Consider the following 21,384-nt stretch of genomic DNA (forward strand, 5'->3'; position numbering starts at 1 on the left):
CGCGCGTCTGGAGAGTCCGGTGGTCAAAATTTATTTTTATTGTGTTGGTACTTATGTCCCTAATGTATGGTGAAATTTTCAGCTGTATTCATTGTTTACATTCTGTCTTGTAGCGGCTGGTGTAGACGTGTTTTTTTGAGCTCGGCGATTTTTGTTAGTTTAAACAATGGAAGAATTGAAGAGTCAAAGAATTTGTATAAAATTTTGCGTAAAAAATGAAATAAAGTGTAACCAAGTGTGCGAAATGTTACAGAGAGCCTACGGTGAGTCTGCTATGAAAAAAAAAAGTGTTTACGAGTGGTATAAGCGTTTCCAAGATGGCCGCGAAGACGTTGAAGACGACGAACGCTCCGGTCGACCCAGCACGTCAATAATCGATGAAAATGTGGGAAAAGTGGAGAAAATGATTATGGATGATCGCCGAATCACTATTAGAGAAGTTGCTGATGAAGTTGGCATATCAGTTGGCTCATGCAATCATAGTTTTTCAAATGTTTTGGGCATGAAACGAGTGGCAGCAAAATTCGTTCCATTCATCGTTGCTTATTCGTGATTTTTTGGCTAAAAACAAGACTTTAATCATGCCCCAACCTCCTTATTCACCAGATATCGCTCCGTGTGATTTTTTCCTGTTCCCAAAGTTGAAGAGACCCATGAAAGGACAGCGTTTTTCATCGATTGATGAGATAAAGGCAGAATCGCTGAGAGTGCTACAGAGCATTACAAAAAGTGACTATCAGTGGTGTTTCGCAGACTGGAAAAAACGCTGGCATAAGTGTATTATATCTAGGGGGGATTACTTTGAAGGGGACCATATAGATGTAGACGAATAAATAAATATTTTTTTAGAAAAATGAGAATTCCGGGTACTTTTTGAACAGACCTCGTATATTTCCTTTGAAACTAATAGTTCACATTTCATTCCCGACTATCAGTCAGAACTTTCCGAGGCAAGAGAAAACAAACAACATCCAACAATTCGATGTAAAATGATGGAAAGGTAGAAATGGATATATACATCGCCTAGACTGTTTATTTCACTCTGTGGAATATTGATTAATAATTTATGGACAAAACCTGCCTTTTTATTCATGACTTCAGGAGCAAAATTATTGATATCGTGAACAATTACTCATCTCCCGTGAAAATTTGCATGATATCAATTATTTTACTCGTGAAATTTTATGATTGGAAACCGAATATGAATATATTTTTACCTATTTTTATATATATAAAAAATAGGTATAGAATTCGCTCAAACTTTCGAAAAATTTTCCGAGGCCCGGAGGGCCGAATGTCATATACCAATCGATTCAGCTCGACGAACTGAGCAAATGTCTGTGTGTGTGTTGTCAACTAAGAGGTCGAGATCTCAGAGATGGCTGGACCGATTTTGATCAAACTAGTCGCAAATGAAAGGTCTCCCCGTCACCCAGAACGCTATTGAATGGTTTTGAGATCGGATGTTTACTTTTTGAGTTAAACGAAGTTTTATGTCAAAATTTTCAGTTTTTTGACAGTATCTGTCACATTTGACCTTGAAAACAGAATATGTTTCCAGACTTAGATTTCGCTCGGTAATACCTATCCAACAAGCCATAGATTGTTAAAATCCGTCCATTTTTAACGGAGATATCGATATTTTTGTGTAAGCCTTATTCCAGTAGAAGGAATTTTGAGCGCTGTATGAAAAAGCAATGCTTGGGAGCAACATGAAACACGATTTTTCATACTGTTACATATAATTGTTTCTAAGTACCAAAAAGACTGTGTACAGCATCCTTTTTTATGACAATTTGCCTCGGACCAATTTTAGCACGGTTCATTTTTGGCAACATAATCTTTCGAATATGGCATTTGTAAACCATATAATACCAGCATTATCGAGTTGGAAGTAATTCCATAATTATATTGATTTAAACTATTTACAGCAATAAATGCTGGAAGAACATGGCTTCCATATACCATACGACTCAGTTCGTCGAGATCAGCAAATGCGTGTGTGGCAAATAATTTCACTCAATTTTCTCGGAGATGGTTAAACCGTTTTCTACAAACTCAGATTTATATGAAAAGTCGTATACTCCCAAACAAGGTTCCTGAATTACGTTTGGATCCGATTTCTGATTGCGGAACCACAGGATGATATGTGAAACGAAATAAAAATAATGCAATTAATTTTTCTCGTAGATGGCTGAACCGATCTAAGATTCAAATGAAATCTAAGAATCATCTATGATTCAAATGAGAGGTCTTAAAATCCTATAAAACCTCTTTTTTTTGTTTCTATTATAGAGGCTTTTTAACATTAATGTCATTCACCTCTTCGGGACAGAAAAACTTTCTGACCCTATGTGCGGGGTTGGGAATCGAACCCAGGCAGGCTGCGTGAAAGGCATCGACTTACCCATCACGCTATACCCGTCCCCTAAAACCTCTTACTTTTTAGTCAGATCCGACTTCTGGTTTAGAAAATGCAGGGTAATTAGTATAAAGATGTCCATTTCACATAAATTGATCAGGTTTATCGGGTTTGCAGATTTGGATAGTCGATTACTAAATAAATTTATTTCAGTTTGAGCGGTAATCGTTTTTGGATTCGGAATGTACCCCCAAATTTTAATGTACCCCCAAATAATGAGGAAAAACTCTAAAGTGGAACTTACTTCGTCATCTCATGGAATGTTCAATCGATTGTCACACGCTAAGATTGAAATTCGATATGTTTTGCAGTTTCGGCATTACAGGGTAATGAGTGATTAAAATCTCAATTTGCCGTTTAAAACGACGATAATTAAAATAATGTCATGAGAACTAAAACACCTAAGAATATCCATGCAAAAACACATGCGTATTGATAAAAAAAAAAAGGTATCATCTCACTGCTAGGTGGATTAATCACGTTTTTGAACTCAGAAACTGCTGACACTCATTGCGAAACTTTATCTAGTTTAACTACATATTTAGCTTGTAGAAAAAACAAACTTTAAAAGAAGCAAAAAAACAAAGAACACCTGAAATTATACCGCGCAGAAGAACATCGAAAATCATCAAAGAAATACGCCTGAAGTTATGGAAAACACAGTAAGATGTGTTACGTATGATTTACAGTAAATTATGACAAAATAATTCTTGATATCATGTTTATTACTGATAAAGTATTTTCATGACATAATAATACCATGTTTTTAACATAATAAACACTAAAACTATACTGATGCTAATCTTTTCAGATCGGGACTTCAACATGTGACAACTAGCTTGTGCGACCAACGCCTATCAACCATCTACCCAAATCAGTAAGTAACGTACGATTATAAAATAATATCTGGCGAATATTCAAATAAATATGAAATTGGATTTTTTATTATTATCAATATCCAACACCCGACGCTTTTCTTACCCGAGAAAACCGTTTCACTAATTAAAATACTCCAAATGAACGGCTGAAAGCAAAAATCGGATAAGTGCAACTTAGTTTGGAAAACCCGTTTAAGTATTTTTGAATGCAAAAACCGGATAAATACATTTGTTTGGGAAGAACCGGTTAAGTTTTTGTCCGACTTTTGCAGTCAAAGTTTTTCTGTCCGGTTCATGCAAAAAAGATGTCTTTAAACGATTCTTGCATTGCAAAGTCCACGTCCGGTTTTTGCTCTAAATGCTTTTATGCACTTATCCGACTTTTGCATTCAGTCGTTCAAATGTGAATGTGCCCGATTCGGCGATTCAGAGTTTCAGACTTCTAGCAAGCCAGATGTCGTTCGTTCGAGTCCTGACTCGGAAGGGTTCCTAGAATCCGTAGCGCTGGCCAGGCAGAAAGTCATGTTTCGCATCGGGTCGTCATGCTTTAAATCAGTGTTAGATATCGTTAACAAAAAATATCAATCTAGAGGACGGATGATCTGAGATGATGGGCAAGTCGATGCCTTTCACGCAGTCTACTTGGGTTCAATTCCTAACTCTGCTTATAGAGTCAGGAAGCTTTTCTGGCCCGAGAGGTGAATGACCCCACGGTTATAATGTATATCATCGAAACAAAAAAAAACATTAGCGGTTTCAAGTCGCATCCTTGATTTATTCTAATTTCGCTTTATGTTTTCGCCAATTGTGAATTTTACGAAATATGTCAAAATGTCTTTTAATGAGGCATCGCAGTATTTAGGTGCAATAATTATAACTTTCATACACACTTAAAATTTTTCACATCTTATTAGATGCACATAAATGGAGCGTCGCAATTCACGCAAATTTACGTGGAAGAACATTTAATATTGTGTCTAAAACTCCATGACATGAAATTCATTGAAATAAAAAAAAAGAAATTTGGAGCAACCCACCGCGACTTGAACCGAGAATCATTGGATCGCAAGTTCATCTGTTAATCGACCGAGCCACAGAAGCATGCATCTGCTTGGCCGGTAAAAGGTGCATTTAAGTTCATACAGTCGCACCTGCTAGCAGAACGCAAGTTACAGTCGAAACTAGTAAAATTCAAGCTCATCTAACATTAATTCATTACAAATAAAATTTTCCGTCATTTGACAAATTAAGTCTTATTGAATTACATCGTATGAGGAATTAAGTCACCTGTTAAATTCAGATTTTTTTAGAGTGTAGTTATTAAACCTGAATATCAAAAATAACTGTTGTGTTACGCCATTGCTTATCAAGGAATTCTACAAAGATATGAGTCGTGTAAAATTTAAGTTAGATTTGATTTGAAGGAAGTAATATAAGGAACCTACAAAATGGTCTTTTGGCCATAATTGAGGACCGAGAAGAGAACGTTTACAAACGTCTTCAAGTTAAATATATAAATTTAACACACGTTTTTTCGAAATGAATTTCATGCGAAAATTAGTTTGTGACTTGATTCGTCGTCGTCGTAAATCGTACAGACTTTTTTTAAGTGTTCAAAAAGAAACGTACTGGAAAAAACTAAATAATGAAATGTCAGAAATGCAACTTGCAAAAAAAAAGTTCAGTTAGAGGCGGAATTCGAACCATAAGTTTGTTTGTCTCTATATAGGAAAATTGCTTCAACCATTCAACTACTCTGAATACGATGAAACACAACTCAGGAAGCAACACAAATTGCGTAGAACTTTCGTATATACCTGTTGTACTTTGCACGGCCGATGCGTACGGATTCGAGTCTAGTCTCTGTGCAAATTGTCCCGGGTTGGCGGTTCAATGCATAGGGCACTGGACTTACAAACCAGTTGTCGTATGTTCGAGTCCCGACCTGGAAGGATTCGTAGTATCAGTGGAACCGTAGCACCCAGCCATGCAATGGTTCTGTACACTCTGAAGCGGCTGCGAAGTCTGTTGAAACAGAAGGTCAAATTCCACTACAGGAATGTGTAATACCAAGGCTTTGCTTGCTCTGAGCAAATTTCGAAGTTTCCACTTCATTCATAAGAGATACATCTTTTTTTAGTATATTTTTAAGTCGATTGATACAGATGAAAAGTTCAAAGAATGGTCCAAGGTTACTTCATCGAAAGTTATATCGGCGAATAAATAAATTTGCCAAAAAGATAATTTTATCAAAGGTTGTTTCGCTGAATATTAAGAACTATAATTTGTATAAAGCAATATTTTATTGGACTTCTTTAAAGTTGAATTTATATATAAATCATAAAATATTGCGTGTAATAATCAGAAATTTTAGATTTTAACAACAAGGGAACTTTTAGAATTCTTCAAGCATTGTATCGAAAACTTCGAAAAGTAACTAACACTGCCAGTTTTGAATTTTTGTAATTCCTGTTGAATTTTATTATACATTAAGGACACCAATATTAAAAGGAATTCCAATCGGTGTTTATACAAAGTACATATATAAGACTTAGTACGTGTACAAGATTCAGATGGAATAGGAAATTGTACCTAATCGACCGAGAAGAAGAATATAACAACTGTAAATCAATATCATACTATACTGCTGTTCTACGCATAATTGTCGCCTTCCTTATAGAATTTCCAAAATGTATAAGACAATTATGCTTGGAACGGCAGTATATTAGATGCAGAAATTCATCGTAATTTTCAAATAGTCTTATTTGGCAAGCAAATTGAGCTTGTGGTACAATGGGAAATATTTTCGTATACACGAGTTTCCAGTGTCGGCGGAAATGGATATTTTCTTTTCTATTTTACCAGTCGATGTAAAGTTATCTATCACCGGACCGGTTGCCCCGCAAAGGCTATCTCTTGTTTGTTGCATCTGATTATTGAAGAGTTATACAATCATATTAAGAATTGCATCACCTAAAGTAACTAACAGGTCATAGCCCTCGTGGTGTGCGCTATATATTCCAATGCAGATATGTGCAAAAATGAGACCACCTATGTTCGTATAGTTTTCCAACAGTTCCATAATTCTACTCCCTTTGTTCCCCAGTTACATAAATGTGTCAAAAAAAAACCATTGGTCTAGTTTTAATTCCCTTTCTCTCGACCGGAAACTCTACCACTAGACACTTACCTTTGACAAGTCGCTGCAGAATGATATCCTTGTGGTCCTGAGAGTGTGGCTCGCCAATGACGATAAGCAGATAGCACCCGGTCAGTGGACTCGGTGGGCCAACGCCGATGATGCTGGACGGTCCATCCGAGCAGCCAGTGTCCGCTGCGTTCTGACCACCGGCACCGCCAGCATCACTGCCCCCTCCGCCCCCAGGGCTGATGGTACCGCCACCATTCATGGTACCGTCTACGTGGACGCCGTTGCTACCACTGCCACCACCTGGTGCACCTCCGGTACCATTCAACTCAACGGGACCGCTTTGATCCCCCGACATCTCGCTGGTAGATAGATTAGACAGTTTGACAGATACCTTTGCGGTTGCAAGTAAGATCAAATCACTTTCCTAACAATAGAATAGCCGGCACTAGATTGGCTCGAACGATTCTACTTCAGAACAATTTACCGTAGACTGTCTGATCGAAACTTTTCACCGAAATTGTCACACGTCAGATCCTTCGGTCGATCGACTGGTATTGGTGAAAGCGGATACAATCTATGGCCGCACCCGTCGCACGAAAAGTTTCTACAGGACCTGTCAGAAGTAGTGGCGAACACTAACACACTAGCCTCGTGCCTTCGATTTCCAACTTTAACTCTTATCCTTCTCTTTCGCTCAGTTGAACTCTCCGTCGGTCTGCGGAAAACTGGTAGAAAATTGGAAATCTGGAATCTGTTCTGTATTGTTCCCGTATGTCCTTCTGTAAAGCTTCACTCTTACTCGCTCTCTTTCTCTCTATCGCTCCCAATACCGAACCTCACACAAATGCGTGCTCTCGCTCGGGAACACCTCAGTTTTCCATCGAAACCGGACTACTACGAGCAAGAAGGAAACTTTTTTTTCCACTGCTGTTACTTCTTCTTTATTCCCCGAAGGAACTCTTGGTCGTTCTTTTTGCTTTCGACACACAGACAGATCAATGAAAATTTTCCTTTCGGGCACAAAATTTCTGCTTTTATTCAACCAACTGCAATGAGTCCGAGCCCGATGAATCACCACTAGATTTTCACTTTTCGGGTTTGCGTAGGATTCGACCAATGTGTTGTTTCTGATGGAAAACTTAAAAATCACCTTTTTTATCCGGGTAGAAAAAACTGGAAAACAATTTGTTGTTTTTTTTTACTAAAACTATTTTACTACTAAACTTGAACGATGGAATTTGTTGGGAATAAATAATCTTCCTGCGTGGTTCGCTGGAGAAACCGACTTTCAACCTTCTAACAAGTCTCAAAATCGCACGTTTTATTTTCTGCTGGTTTTATATCTCAGCTGCTTCAATTATTGGTTAGATAGCCTTTAATTCTTTGGATATTTTATCTGATGCTCAGTACTGGAGAAGACACTGCGACCGGCGTTTACAGAGTCTAGGAGCCAAGTCACCACTTTCTGCGAAAACGATTTCGGTATGACACCGGAGAGCACGGCCAGCAGATCCAAGCAGCCGTCCAAAAAAAAAATCCAAATCCCCAAGGCAGCGGCATACTCAATTACTTTCTCTCTTTTTTGCTCTTTCTCTTGTGCCGTGGCATGATTCGATCCGATTCGAAAGGGGATACACTTTGCGCGCATGGCTACTGCGTTACCAATTGCCATCGGTAGCAGCACCAGTGGCGAGCACGTGTTGGTATCATCGTGTTGGGCTCTCGTGCTTCGGGTAGAACTCTCCCGGCGGCAGAGTGCCAGTGCCTCTCTCACTCCGATTGGTTCCGTTTTGTTCCGATCCGCAAGACAAGACGGACGGACGGACGGACGGACGGGGTTTTAAATCCAGTTGTTAACCTCGAAACGGCAAAATTCGCAAACGTGCAATTTTTTTGGGGGCTTCTTTTCCTTTCTCCGTCTTCGTACTGGTTCCGCTCTCCAAAATTTATTTCCTTTCCCCATCGGTGATGCATCGCGAGGTTCCTTTTCTTCATTGCAACGCTTTTTCGCTTCGGCCGGACCATATGATTTGATTACTCATTGCACATGGATGAATTTTGTCCATACGGCACACGGGGGCGGACACGGGCACGAGCACTCCGAAAAAAAAGCGATTGCGAAAAAGAAATGGAAAAGCCTTCGATTTTTCTATCACCGCAACCGCGCACCTGGCTGGTTGTTCTCTACGACTTGCCGTTTCACCACTGCGCTGCGGCGACGAGAACTTTCACGGAGTTTGTTACGTAGATTCGCTTGAATGGCCTCGAAAAAAATGCACTCCTACAACACCAAAAGCAGCAGTACCGAAACGCCAAATTTCGGCCCACTTTACTGCAGTCAGAGCTCGTCTTCATTAGTGACGGCTTCCAAGCGTGATGGCACGCGAGTTCAAAGCGTGTTCATTTTATTTATTTTTTTCATTTTCAGTTTTCGAAGGCGCCGTTCATTACACGGAATAATTTGTATGGCAATTCGAGGACCGATCCCGCCCTCGGGCCACTTGGAAACAAACAGCATTTTCGGGTCCCGAGGGACCACTAACTGAACTGATAATTAATGCGCGAAAGTGTTGAAAAGATGGTCAACCAGCTGGATTAAAACATACAGTTTGGCCGATATAGAAAGTGGTGTATTTTTGGGTCTTTATGAGCAATGGTTTATTTATTATATGAGTGAGAATTAAGACACGTGTGTTGCTACGAACTACAGTTGAAACTTCTATGCATAGTGGCAACACATATTGAAGCATTGGCATCAAATCAAAACCACGTGGTTTTTTGACTGGTTCAGGAAAAAGAAATTTGAGTTCAAAACCAATACTATAATCACTATATCTGGTTGTCTATTTTCTAAGATACATTCAGTATGACGCATTGCTAGATCCTGAAATAAAGAAACAAAGTATTATCAAAAATCATCGTCGCCATTTTGTTGTCGAGGTAATTTTCGTATAAATTCGTGTATGTGCCATAACGAACATGTTTATAATTAGTGTTAAACATGATTACTTGAATGGAATAAATTGACCACTTACTGATCACCAACGGATAGTGGCCATTCAGGAGCGATTAGCCTCACACTTTTAACGAAACTGTATTGGGTTCGCACTTAGCAATGGGGGTTTGAGCAAACCTGATATACAAAATCAGGCTCGAAACTGATTCGATTTTCAGTTCAACAACGTTCAACAACTAGGTTCGAAACTAGCATCAAACAAACGGTTTGACAGTAGTTAGGGTGAAACTGGGTTAGGTTTGGCATGAAGCGAAAACGACACTAGTAATTGATTTGCTTTTTCGCATCAAGAACTTGAATTCCTGAAAATAAGTAAAAATTATTTCACCAGTAACTACTTCATTGTTCAAAAGACACGAAACAGGTTGAAAATATAACTAATAAAAAATTAGGGAACGTTTATTTTTATCTGATTTTTTCGGTTAATTTTTGAACTCTTAATAATGCTTTCCACTGTTTTTATCAGTGTAAAGAAAGAAAGTAAATCAAACTCTCATCCCGATCCGACTTCCGGTTCCGGAGATATAGGATGATATGCACCAAAAAAATGGAAAAAATATGCACTCACTTTTTTTCAGAGATGGCGGTTTTTTCAGAGATGATCGGTTATTTCACAAACTAAAATTCAAATAAAAGGTCTTATGGTGACCTCATGTCATGGCCTGCAATTGAATTTCATTTGGACCTGAATTCCGGTTCCGGAGTTACAGAGTAATATGTGAAAATTAGAGAAAAAGTGTGCATTCAATTTTCTCTGAAACAGCTGAACCGATTTTCACAAACTAAGATTCAAATGAAAGGTCTTGTAGTTTCCTAAAAATTTCTAAAGCAGTTTATCCAGATCCGACTTCCGGTTCCGGAACTAAAGCGTATAAGTGAAAAGTTACCAATTTCATTAGTATTTTTTCACGAACGATGGTCAAAACAGGTAGAAATCCCATAAAACTGTCTGATAAATTCTTCTAGTTTGCAGAGCTTGTTAGTTTGTGGGTATAAGAGAATAATTCCCTTTTCCTGTTCCGGATGCACCGAAACTGGTACAGAAAAACTTAAAAAATAAAACTTACTTCGATTTCTCTGCGATGCTCGAACCGATTTTCACATATCTTGATATGAATTATAGCTCATATTATCTTTAAAGTTACTGTGAAATTTCATCCGGATCCGACTTCCGGTTCCGCAGTTACAGGGCGATGAGTGTCCAAATTTTCAAATCGCCATATAGAACGACAATACGTACCACACCGAAAGAGGAGAAGAAAACACAAAACAAACGATGCGTGCTTTGTTCTATTTCGTACACGCTATGAAGAAATCGAAACGGTTACGGATGTCTGCTACTACTGTGTAATATTGATAAAAGACAGTGTTGCGGATGATAAAAATTATAGATAGTTTATGATCAGTACGACCGAAAGAATAAACAAATGTCAATGAATTTAAATTTATTTGTAAAAATATGCAATTTTCTCATCCAATACTGCAGTAATACCGTGCCGGTGGTGTAGTGTTGTCAATAGTAATAATACAAATAATAATACTACTACATGTTTTATGCTGCTGATTCATGGTGTTTAGCTTGACTTACATATGCAGAAGTAACAGAAACGCAGGTTCGTTTCGTTTGTTAGATTTCGTTTAATTGATTTAATCAAAATAGAGCCTGAGATAGTAAGTATAGGTTTAACTGGGCTCAAAACTGTTCCAATGTGTAGGTCATATTTGTTGCTGGCAAACGAACCAACTTCGGCTATTCCGTTCATATGAATCCGGTTCCGGGAGGATGGGAAATGGTGATTAAAACTGCAAAAAGGATCTCACTCACTTTTTTTTAAGATGGCCAAATTGAATTTCACAAACATCAAAGGAAAAGTCTTACAGTTTCATACGAAATTCCTAAATTTATTGTAGATACTACTTCCAGTTCCGGAACTACAGGGTAAACAGGATTTGTAGAGTTTGTTAGATTATATCCGAACAAACTTTCCTATTTCTATTCAATGAACAGTTGTTTTAGCGAATTCCACAGTAATGTTTATGATGTTATGAGTAATATGAGAGAGGCATCATTACACCACTAGGTGGATCAACCAGAAAAGAATCAAGTGGTACTCCAGTGTACACATGATTTGAGTGACACATTTCTGGGCTGGACTTGAGTAAAAGTTAATTTCTAAGAAACAAATTTGTCTCATTCATCGATCGATTCTAGATTGCCGTAGATCGATGTAAACAATAAATAACTTAATAAATTAATAAATCTCGTTGGAAAAAGGTCCATCGCCATTGTTATTGAGTTCTAACGAAAAACTGTCACTACTAATACTTCAACTAAACTTCATTCTGCACCAACCAAACCGATTCATTTTTCTTCAGATTTTCGAGAATGGGCTTTTCTGATTTTAGACATAAAAATTGCAATACTTGAATCGATTGATTTACTTTTTGTTTTCTTGATAACGATATGTAATGAAACAGAGCTGCGGATATCTTGGAGTAGAAGCTTTGTTTGAGATGATAATTAAAAAAAAACCTGTTTTCATCCACCTAGCGGTGTAATGATGCCTTTCTCATATTATTCATTTTCTTAAAGTTATTAACAAAACGAAAAAATAAAAAAGTAGTCTAGGTTGGGCCACTATTGATTCTGAACAAAATATGTGTCTTAAATAATTTCAAATGATCAAACTTGGAACTATTTATTGTTATTTTAATGGAACATCAATCAGTTTTAATAGGTCTATCAATAAGAATTTCAAGAAAAAAAAAGAAACTGCGATTGTGCGTGTCCTCGATTTTCTACAATTTTCAAAATGGAATTGAATTTATAACAACGAGTTTGCATTAAATTCTGCGATAAAAACGGTTTCATTGGTGCGACGACATTGCAAATGGTAGAAGAGTGTTTCGGCAACGATGCTCTGAAGAAAATAGTCGTTTATCAGTGGCACGAACGTTTCAGAAGTGGTCGAGAGTCAGTGAATGATGATGAGAGAAGCGGTAGGCCATCGACTTTGAAACCCGACTTTGACGATAACATCAATAAAATCGACTTTGACGATAACATCAATAAAATCTATTAGGAGTATTATTTTAACGTTCCGAGACGCTTGCGTGAATTAATACGCTAAAAAAGACCTGATTTGTGGGCAAACAACTCCTGTATCTTATATCACGATAACGCACCGTCACACAATACCATGGTTATCCGTGAACATTCGGCTAAAAACGAAACGAAAACTATTCAGCAACCACCGAATTCACCTGATTTGGCTCCCTGAAACTTTTTTCTATCCGCTCGACTTAAGAAACCGCTCCGTGGAACGCGTTTCAGCACACGAGATGAGATTATGGAAAAATCGCAGATGGCTCTGATGGTCATACCGAAAACTGAATATAAAAAATGTTTCGAAGATTGGATCAAGCGCTGGCATAAGTACTTTAAATTTTGATGAATAATCTTGTATTTTTGATTTTCCGAAAAAATTCCGGGAACTTTTTAATCAAGGCAGTACAGTGTTGCGAATCTCATTTTGTAATAGTTCGCTCATTTTCTCCACTATACACAGCTTGGATAAAGTCAGAATCCGTGATAATATCAGGATTATATGGACAAATCCCCGTAGCAAGATTGCACCCCGTAGCACATTGCACCGCCCTGCAGCAACTCTTATGAATTCGTTTTTCAACATTACAGATTTGATAGCCCGAGAAACGTCGTTCACATGAAATTTCCCCTTTTCAGATGTACCGTTATTCTGAAAACAAGCGGAAAACGGTCTCAAGACAAGCGAAAACTGAAATGCCATATGGAAAACTCATGCATATTCAATTCACCGGCCACTGCCGATCGCCAGCTGAAAGCTGAATTTTCGAGAATCCGAGACCCCTATACGACATTATCTAATGATACTATTCTAGTTTTAGGTTAGTCGATAATTAAGATTAGAAAATACCCTTGGCATCTTAGAGCTTAAGCAGTGTGCCTAAAATATATTATACTATTGAATAAAAAAAAGCGAAAACAGTCTCAAGGCACTAAAAGAAAAAAATTGATGTGACCCAACCCTGACTACATGAGTGGCCCAACCTAGACAACAAGCGTTTTTTCCTGATCGCGAAACACAACATGCGAACAGGTTAAAGAAATAATATTTTCTCTTGAAAAACTTGTTAATGGTTAACCACATAATGGAAACATATACTTACTTTGGAGGTGTCATCATTTTTTCCCAAGCTTTGAGCTGTTTTTCACGGTTATTCCGAAACTTTTAGGACAGCCAGCGAACAAGACAAATGCACAAAACTTTCACAAAACATTCTTCGTGACAAACAATGCACTGAAAAGTTAGCTATCATTGAGAATAATACTTTCATGATATAACACCGATGGCAGCACGTGTTATATAAAAGAAAAAGCAATGACCCAACCCTGACGACATTCCCCTATAGTAAGCACCCTACCTCCGGAACCAGGGGTTTGATCCGAATGAAAATTTGGATATTCTTATGGCATCTTAAATCCTTCCATGTCCGAAAAAAGTGAGTGACATTATTTTCAATTTTTTGATGCATATTACTCTGTAATTCCGACATCGGAAGTCGGATCCAAATGAAATTTAGGAACTTTGTAAAGGACTATGAGACCTTTCATTTGAATCTAAGTTCGTGTAAATCGGTTTAGTCGAAAAAACTAAGTGACATTCTTTTCACATATTCGGTGCATTATTTTAATGCTTATCACCCTGTAATTCCGGAAGTCTGAGTCTAAGTTTGTGAAAATCGGCTCAGCCATCTCCGAGAAAAGTGTTTGACAATATTTGTCACACACACATACACACACAGACATTTGCTGATCCGAATGGTGTATGACATTCGCCCCTCTGGATGTCGATTCAAATATCAGTTTTCACAGTGGTTGTACTGGGGTAGCATTACCAATATTAAAACACAACATGGTTACTCGTAGTAACCGTTGCGTTTGTTTACATATCGAAATAATACAAAGTTTTAAAATCACAAGTATGCATTTTCATGCATTTTTCATGGAAAAATATTGTAAGGGATGATAAATACTATTTTAGCTTTAGAAATAATTGATAAACACTTCTTTCTAAACGATGAATAAGCATGTTACCAAAGACATGATATTAACAAGATATCCAGCTCTCACATTTCTCGAACAAATCCGAGTCCGCATCGAATCTCGTACATAGAAGTAGGGGAGAGAAATGTCAAATTCGTGCGCGCCAAAATAGCAGCACTGCGCACCTATACAATTGACATGAAATGTTGAATGTGATGGCGTTGCTGAACTGAACATTAATTTCGCTCCAAGCTGACAGGGTCTGATGTTACTCAATCACAGTAGCAATTTGACGAAAAACTTACAAATTTGAGAGAACGACAACATGATCATAATATTGAAACCATTATTACATCGAATTTGAGGAAACACAAAAACACGTACTGCTAGAAACTGCTGAAAGAGATTTATTTCAGGAAACTACTTCTCGGATCTCTAACTTGGGAAAAGCAGTTCCCAACCATGATTTGTTTTAATTTTAAATTGAACCGAAACTCCCTCCCGTAGTTGGTGGGCTTGACGGTATTGCAAACATCATCAGATACAATCAATTAGTATTAAAATTTAATATAGATATATGTTACAAAGCAAAGTCTTGGCATTCCATTCCTTTTGTGGAATTTGGCCTTTCTGTTTCAACAGACTTCGCAGCCGATTCTGTAGTGTACAGAATCATTGCATGGCTAGTACTATGGATCCTACTGATACTAAGAATCCTTCCAGGTCGGGGCTCGAACATACGACAACTGGTTTGTAAGACCAGCGTCCTATGCATTGAACCGCCAACCTGGGACGGATATATGTTACAGCTTTAGCTTATTTCTGAATTTAATGAATGAAATACGGAACGACTTGAATAAGATGTTGATTGCATTACGCTCCAAACATCCTGGGTTTGGAGAGGCCGGTAGGACTTAACTGAGCTCTGTTTTATGTTCCATTTTCATACTATCGGCCCTTATTACCAGTGTGAAGTGGAAATTAAGTGGATTGAACCTATCCCAAATGGGTTTCACACGATGACATCAAACGAACGGTAAATCTGGTCCATCTTTAACGTTTATTAGTGGTTTGGGTACCATGGAATACTGTGGAATGAGATAGAATATTGTAGAATAGAATAAAATAATGCAGACTGAACATATGAGCAAACTACTGATAGCTTTCAAATGATGTTCATCCAGTTCATTTTGTGAGCTTGTGTCGTTTTCATGTGAGACCTGATGGGTGAGATGATATGTTAGTGAAGTGTAAGAGGAAGTGTATGCAAGAACGGTAATAAAGGCTCAGGACTAACGATCGATCAATAGTAGAGATAAAAGTAGGGTAACGGTACCCTCATTTATCTCAGTTCCACTAGTCATATCATATACGGAAACCATTAGTTTGAGTAACATCTGTTTCCTCTGTTCGATAGATTCACTTCAAAAGTAAGATAAAATTAGGAGCATTCGCTTCAAGTTTTCGCGTCGCTATAACAACAGTATTGAACAAATTTCGAACTACTTTTTCTGTGGTAGTGCTTCACAATTCCGAAGCAAAGATATTGTATTCTATTTTATCGCAATGCATTAATTGAAAATCGAGTAATCGCTAAAATAACATGGTGCCTCTTCAAATGAAATGATTATTGGTACATTAACCCTAGTCAGAATCTATTAGAATAGAAACCGTAGCTCAATGTCACGATGTTTGCTTGTGGAGTACATGTGTGTATGTATGTATGTATGTATGTGTGTGAGTAGGTTTGCGTACATATGTATATGTATGTGTAAATTGCATGTGTAAATAATTACTAACTCAACATTTCTATTCCATATGAAATTAATTCACACTGAAAAAACTGGAAAATTGAACTGAAAGAAGCTCTTAAACTTGGAAATGAAGAATGATGCAGAATACCAGAAATATTTAAAAACAAAGAAACGAATAAATAACGGAGAAGTATTGCAAATAAGATGAGTATGTAAAAAAAACACCCAGCAGGTAAACCCATTTAAAAGATTATCATTATTGTTATTACTATTACCATTATTACATTACTATTACAATTATTACCATTAAATTCCATACAGACCATTACAAGAACCATATACCACAATTTACATTATCACAAAACCAGATCTACGACCATTGTCATTACAAAAACAACAACTAAACAATAAAACACAACCACACACTATAAGAACAAGTTTATACAATCTATTTGAATCAGCTCAAAAAAACAGTGACCAAGTGGGCACCATAGCCTAGGAACGTCTGTGTGTTGATTTAAAATAGAAGCTCATAGAAGCAAATCTTATCAAGGGTCCAGTGTAGAACCGAAGCAAGGGACTGCTGCCACTGTGACTACTTACAAAAAATTCAAATTGAACCAAAACTATTGGTTAAATTATGTTGATGAGAGCATTTTTTTCTCCATAAATACGTTTATTTCATAGGCAATATACATAAGTTTTTTTTCGCCGTGGCATCCACAATACATAGTACTTTAAGCCTAATACATTCGAATATCATATTAATATTTTGGTATTCATTAGTTAATCTAAACACTGTTTTTATCAAGCGATTTGTTATTATAAATTACATTTAAATAAAATATATTTATTTTGTACATGATCTCTTAACTAAAGGGTGATTTTTTAAGAGCTTGAGAACTTTTTTAAACAATAAAACGCATAAAATTTGCAAAATCTCATCGGTTCTTTATTTTAAACGTTAGATTGGTACATGACATTTACTTTTTGAAGATAATTTCATTTAAATGTTGACCGCGGCTGCGTCTTAGGTGGTCCATTCGGAAAGTCCAATTTTGGGCAACTTTTTCGAGCATTTCGGCCGGAATAGCCCGAATTTCTTCGGAAATGTTGTCTTCCAAAGCTGGAATAGTTACTGGCTTATTTCTGTAGACTTTAGACTTGACGTAGCCCCACAAAAAATAGTCTAAAGGCGTCAAATCGCATGATCTTGGTGGCCAACTTACCGGTCCATTTCTTGAGATGAATTGTTCTCCGAAGTTTTCCCTCAAAATGGCCATAGAATCGCGAGCTGTGTGGCATGTAGCGCCATCTTGTTGAAACCACATGTCTACCAAGTTCAGTTCTTCCATTTTTGGCAACAAAAAGTTTGTTAGCATCGAACGATAGCGATCGCCATTCACTGTAACGTTGCGTCCAACAGCATCTTTGAAAAAATACGGTCCAATGATTCCACCAGCGTACAAACCACACCAAACAGTGCATTTTTCGGGATGCATGGGCAGTTCTTGAACGGCTTCTGGTTGCTCTTCACTCCAAATGCGGCAATTTTGCTTATTTACGTAGCCATTCAACCAGAAATGAGCCTCATCGCTGAACAAAATTTGTCGATAAAAAAGCGGATTTTCCGAATGGACCACCTAAGACGCAGCCGCGGTCAACATTTAAATGAAATTATCTTCAAAAAGTAAATGTCATGTACCAATCTAACGTTTAAAATAAAGAACCGATGAGATTTTGCAAATTTTATGCGTTTTATTGTTTAAAAAAGTTCTCAAGCTCTTAAAAAATCACCCTTTATTACAGGTTTGTTTGTATCAGTTTATCACTTTTATTCAATATAAGATAGCTGGTAGAACTCATGGAAGAGAAAGGAGTCTAACATAAAATTAAATTTAAATTGGAACTCCAATGAAATGATAAAGAAGTTTCATGTATGTAAGGTCACGACAAGCAAGAATGTCTCGAACTGAGACATTTGATAGTCTACCTTGGGTACGCAAAGAATTTATTAGTTGAGATCTGACATCACGATACTCCACGTATGTTCAAACGACATGATATCGCGATAACCTTCGCCACAAGCACAATGATTAGTCTAGGAAAGTCCAATTCGAAGGAGATTCATCATAATCGTACAACTCGATGAAGGAGTTCATCATAATCATCATAATAGTACTATGATGAAGGAGTTCATCATAATCGTACAACTCGAGAAGGGTGTCATAATTTTTTAATTGCAACGAAATGAAATATCTCCACCAAAAATACGTTTCGGTTTACTCGCCATTCGGATTGTGGTAATTTTAAAGTGCAATTCAACACGAACTGTAAAAACACTGAAGAGTTGAAACGACCCGATTGAAGATAATTAATCTTTACTCGTACTCGAACCAAATCCGAAGTTTATTTTTTTCCAAAACTTAACCTAACACTAAATCTAAATCTCTACCTGTCATGTACAGGTAGAGATTTAGATTTAGTGTTAGGTCAAACCGGCAAAGTTTTTGTTTCTAAACCCGACCCTATTCCGAGCCCGTTGGGTTCAGGAACGAAGAGTTTGCATACCTGAAACCCGATCGAATCTAAATACTCGTATCGTCGGGTGCGGGTCGGGTGTCAGATGCAAACACCTGAAACCCGACCATCTCTAGTGTACTTAGAACAAATATAATTTTATTACAACGAAACGCCTGAATCTAAACTGAAAATAATATCGTAGCAATAGTTTAATAGTATTTTCCTATCTCAAAAAACAAACAAGAAAGGAATCTCATAGACTATAAAACCTGACTTAAATAGCATCCGCTGGAAGGTTGTGTCACCTCATGTGAGAAAGAAAAACTATTGCAAAAAAACATTGTTTGGAAATGCTCTCGAAGCATTGGAATCAAATTAAGCCCGACACGAATCATCGTTTAGTGTATTAAACAATTCCGTTTTAGAAGTGTGCCGATATGTGAAGCACTAAATCACATTTGCTGTACGACATTTCAAGTGGTACTCAATGGATCATATAAAAACTTCATGTAATCGCAAAGCTCAGTCGAGAAGCAATCAGTGCAACGTTCCCAGAAAGACGAGTGACAAGCATGGACGTGTTACGAGTGGTTCTATGGTCGTTATCAGTTCTAGTTTGCATTTTGCAAGGTATAGTGCGTTGAAAATTTAAATAAAACATCGCAATTCAATGTTCTACCATTCAGTGAACTGTCAGGAAAATTCAACTTCTCCAGCGCCGGGATTGAATACTACTGAATCCTCTTCCAATTCGACCATCGCAATCTCCAGTACCAGCAGTGTAGATGCTAGTTCGACAACACCCATTCCGACGACAATGCATCCAAATTCCACTACACCAGAATCATCAAATTCGACGGTGTCAGAAAACATCACGACGACTGCAAAACCAAATTCTGCCACCGCGAATCGAAATTGTTTGATTTCATGGGCGATAGTAGCAATTTTTATTGTGCTACTTTCTTCAACTCAAGGTAGATAATGAATTAAGTGAGTGATGCAAAATAGTTGCTGTCTGATTAGTGAATTTGTCAATATGTTATGAGCTAGAAATTTTCCTTATAGCTGCTGGAATAAACAGAAAAGTGTTAGAATTAATAGAATTTTGTGGCTGATTTTGCATTTCGTTTTAGTCAGATTCTAGAGTCATGCTTTGAATATTTGCCTAGACTTTAGGTCTAGAAATGGTTTTTATAATCGTCCAGTGTTTCCAAACGTATTAATTATTTGCGTGAATTTCGAATAATGCCAGAAAACTATCATTGATCATTGTTTCAATTAATATGAAAACCATTTTTAGTAGTAATTTAGGGGTTTTAGTACACCGTGAATAACCGGTTTGTTTGCACATGATTATTTTACTTTTTTTTTTCGTTTCGTCTTCCACTCATTCTTGGTAGAAAGTCATAACGCAAACGCTAAAAGAAAACAGAGCTTTGACCCCATTTCCATTATTTACACACCGAAATAAAATCATTGATTCTCAAATACTATGAAAAGCAGTTTAGCCATTCACTTCGGTTTGTCCGAACTGATTCCATCGAACTCCAACTCGCATCCATCCCGCATCTGGCAGCGCAGCCAGCGGTAGCATGTAACATTTGTTAATTGGACCAATAAACCAAAAATGTAGCGAATTAGTTTCACTCGTTTCCAATTTTCGCTCGGCGGCTGCCACCTGCTCCCTTTTTGGAACACCGAGCACCTCTCCTAATTCCTCCGTTCAAATAATTATTATGCATTATCTCCAACCGTTCCCTGTTCAAAAATTGATTAACGTTGCTACCGAATAGCAAAACCCATTCGGGGTCCTATCACCACTCACAACAATATTAATTCGATGGCAAAAATAAAAAAAATATAATAAAAGCTACTGTGGCGTGATTGCAATGCGGTCAGCACTGAACAGTTGAGTGCCAAGGAACTGGGGAAAATGCTTTTATTTCAAAAATAGAAGCACCAATTTCCGAGGCTCGGATCGATGATTGTATCCAATACGATCCGATACTAAAATTCCAACTAATTTTCAGCCTTATCTTCATACTCTAGCTTTAGTCCACTATAATTCAACACCGACTATCTAAACTGCATCTCCAAAGCAAACCATCATTGAAGCTGCATTAATTCAAAATTCAACGCCCTCGTTGCGCTTTTGTTTCGATAGTCGCCGACCGACGAGAGTGGCGAATCCGTTTCAATACTTTCAGCAAATGGTATTTATTAGCCGTAAGTCCACCGCTGAACAACTGGGCCGTTTGTGAGAGGAAAAGGAAAGTAATTGATTTCTGAAAGGGGCGATTAAGTTATAAAATTAGTGTTATATTTGAATGCTAGTCAATATTGGCCCGAGATAAATCTTCAATTATATCGGCATCGGATGCGAGCGTAAAAACTGTGTGTGTATGCAGTAAATTGAATATTCAATGGCTCCGTTGATTATTTGTTGCTAAACGCCATCAATGGGATGTTGCAGATCACCTACGGAAGCACGTGAGGTTATAGCCATTCATTGTTCATCTAAATTTATGCGTGGAATGATTTCAGCATGGGTTTG

The 21,384-nt window shown here is 37.5% G+C and overlaps 2 protein-coding genes across 2 annotated transcripts in view; one reads left to right on the forward strand and one right to left on the reverse strand.

Annotated features, from left to right (window-relative positions):
- LOC131427618 (microtubule-associated protein futsch) overlaps positions 1-7,930 on the reverse strand; it is a 172,985-nt gene extending 165,055 nt beyond the window's left edge. The window contains exon 1 of the mRNA XM_058590987.1: positions 6,491-7,930. Coding sequence (XP_058446970.1) covers positions 6,491-6,806 — 316 coding nt within the window. The 5' untranslated portion in view covers positions 6,807-7,930. The remainder of the gene's footprint in view (positions 1-6,490) is intronic.
- The window catches only part of LOC131427620 (nuclear cap-binding protein subunit 1), a 318,774-nt gene that overhangs the window by 232,875 nt on the left and 64,515 nt on the right, over positions 1-21,384 (forward strand). Inside the window, exon 8 of the transcript XR_009229295.1 lies at positions 3,234-3,299. The gene's annotated coding sequence lies outside the window, so the exon portion shown is untranslated. The remainder of the gene's footprint in view (positions 1-3,233; positions 3,300-21,384) is intronic.

This window comes from Malaya genurostris, chromosome 2, assembly GCF_030247185.1.
Source record: "Malaya genurostris strain Urasoe2022 chromosome 2, Malgen_1.1, whole genome shotgun sequence".
NCBI lineage: Eukaryota > Metazoa > Arthropoda > Insecta > Diptera > Culicidae > Malaya > Malaya genurostris.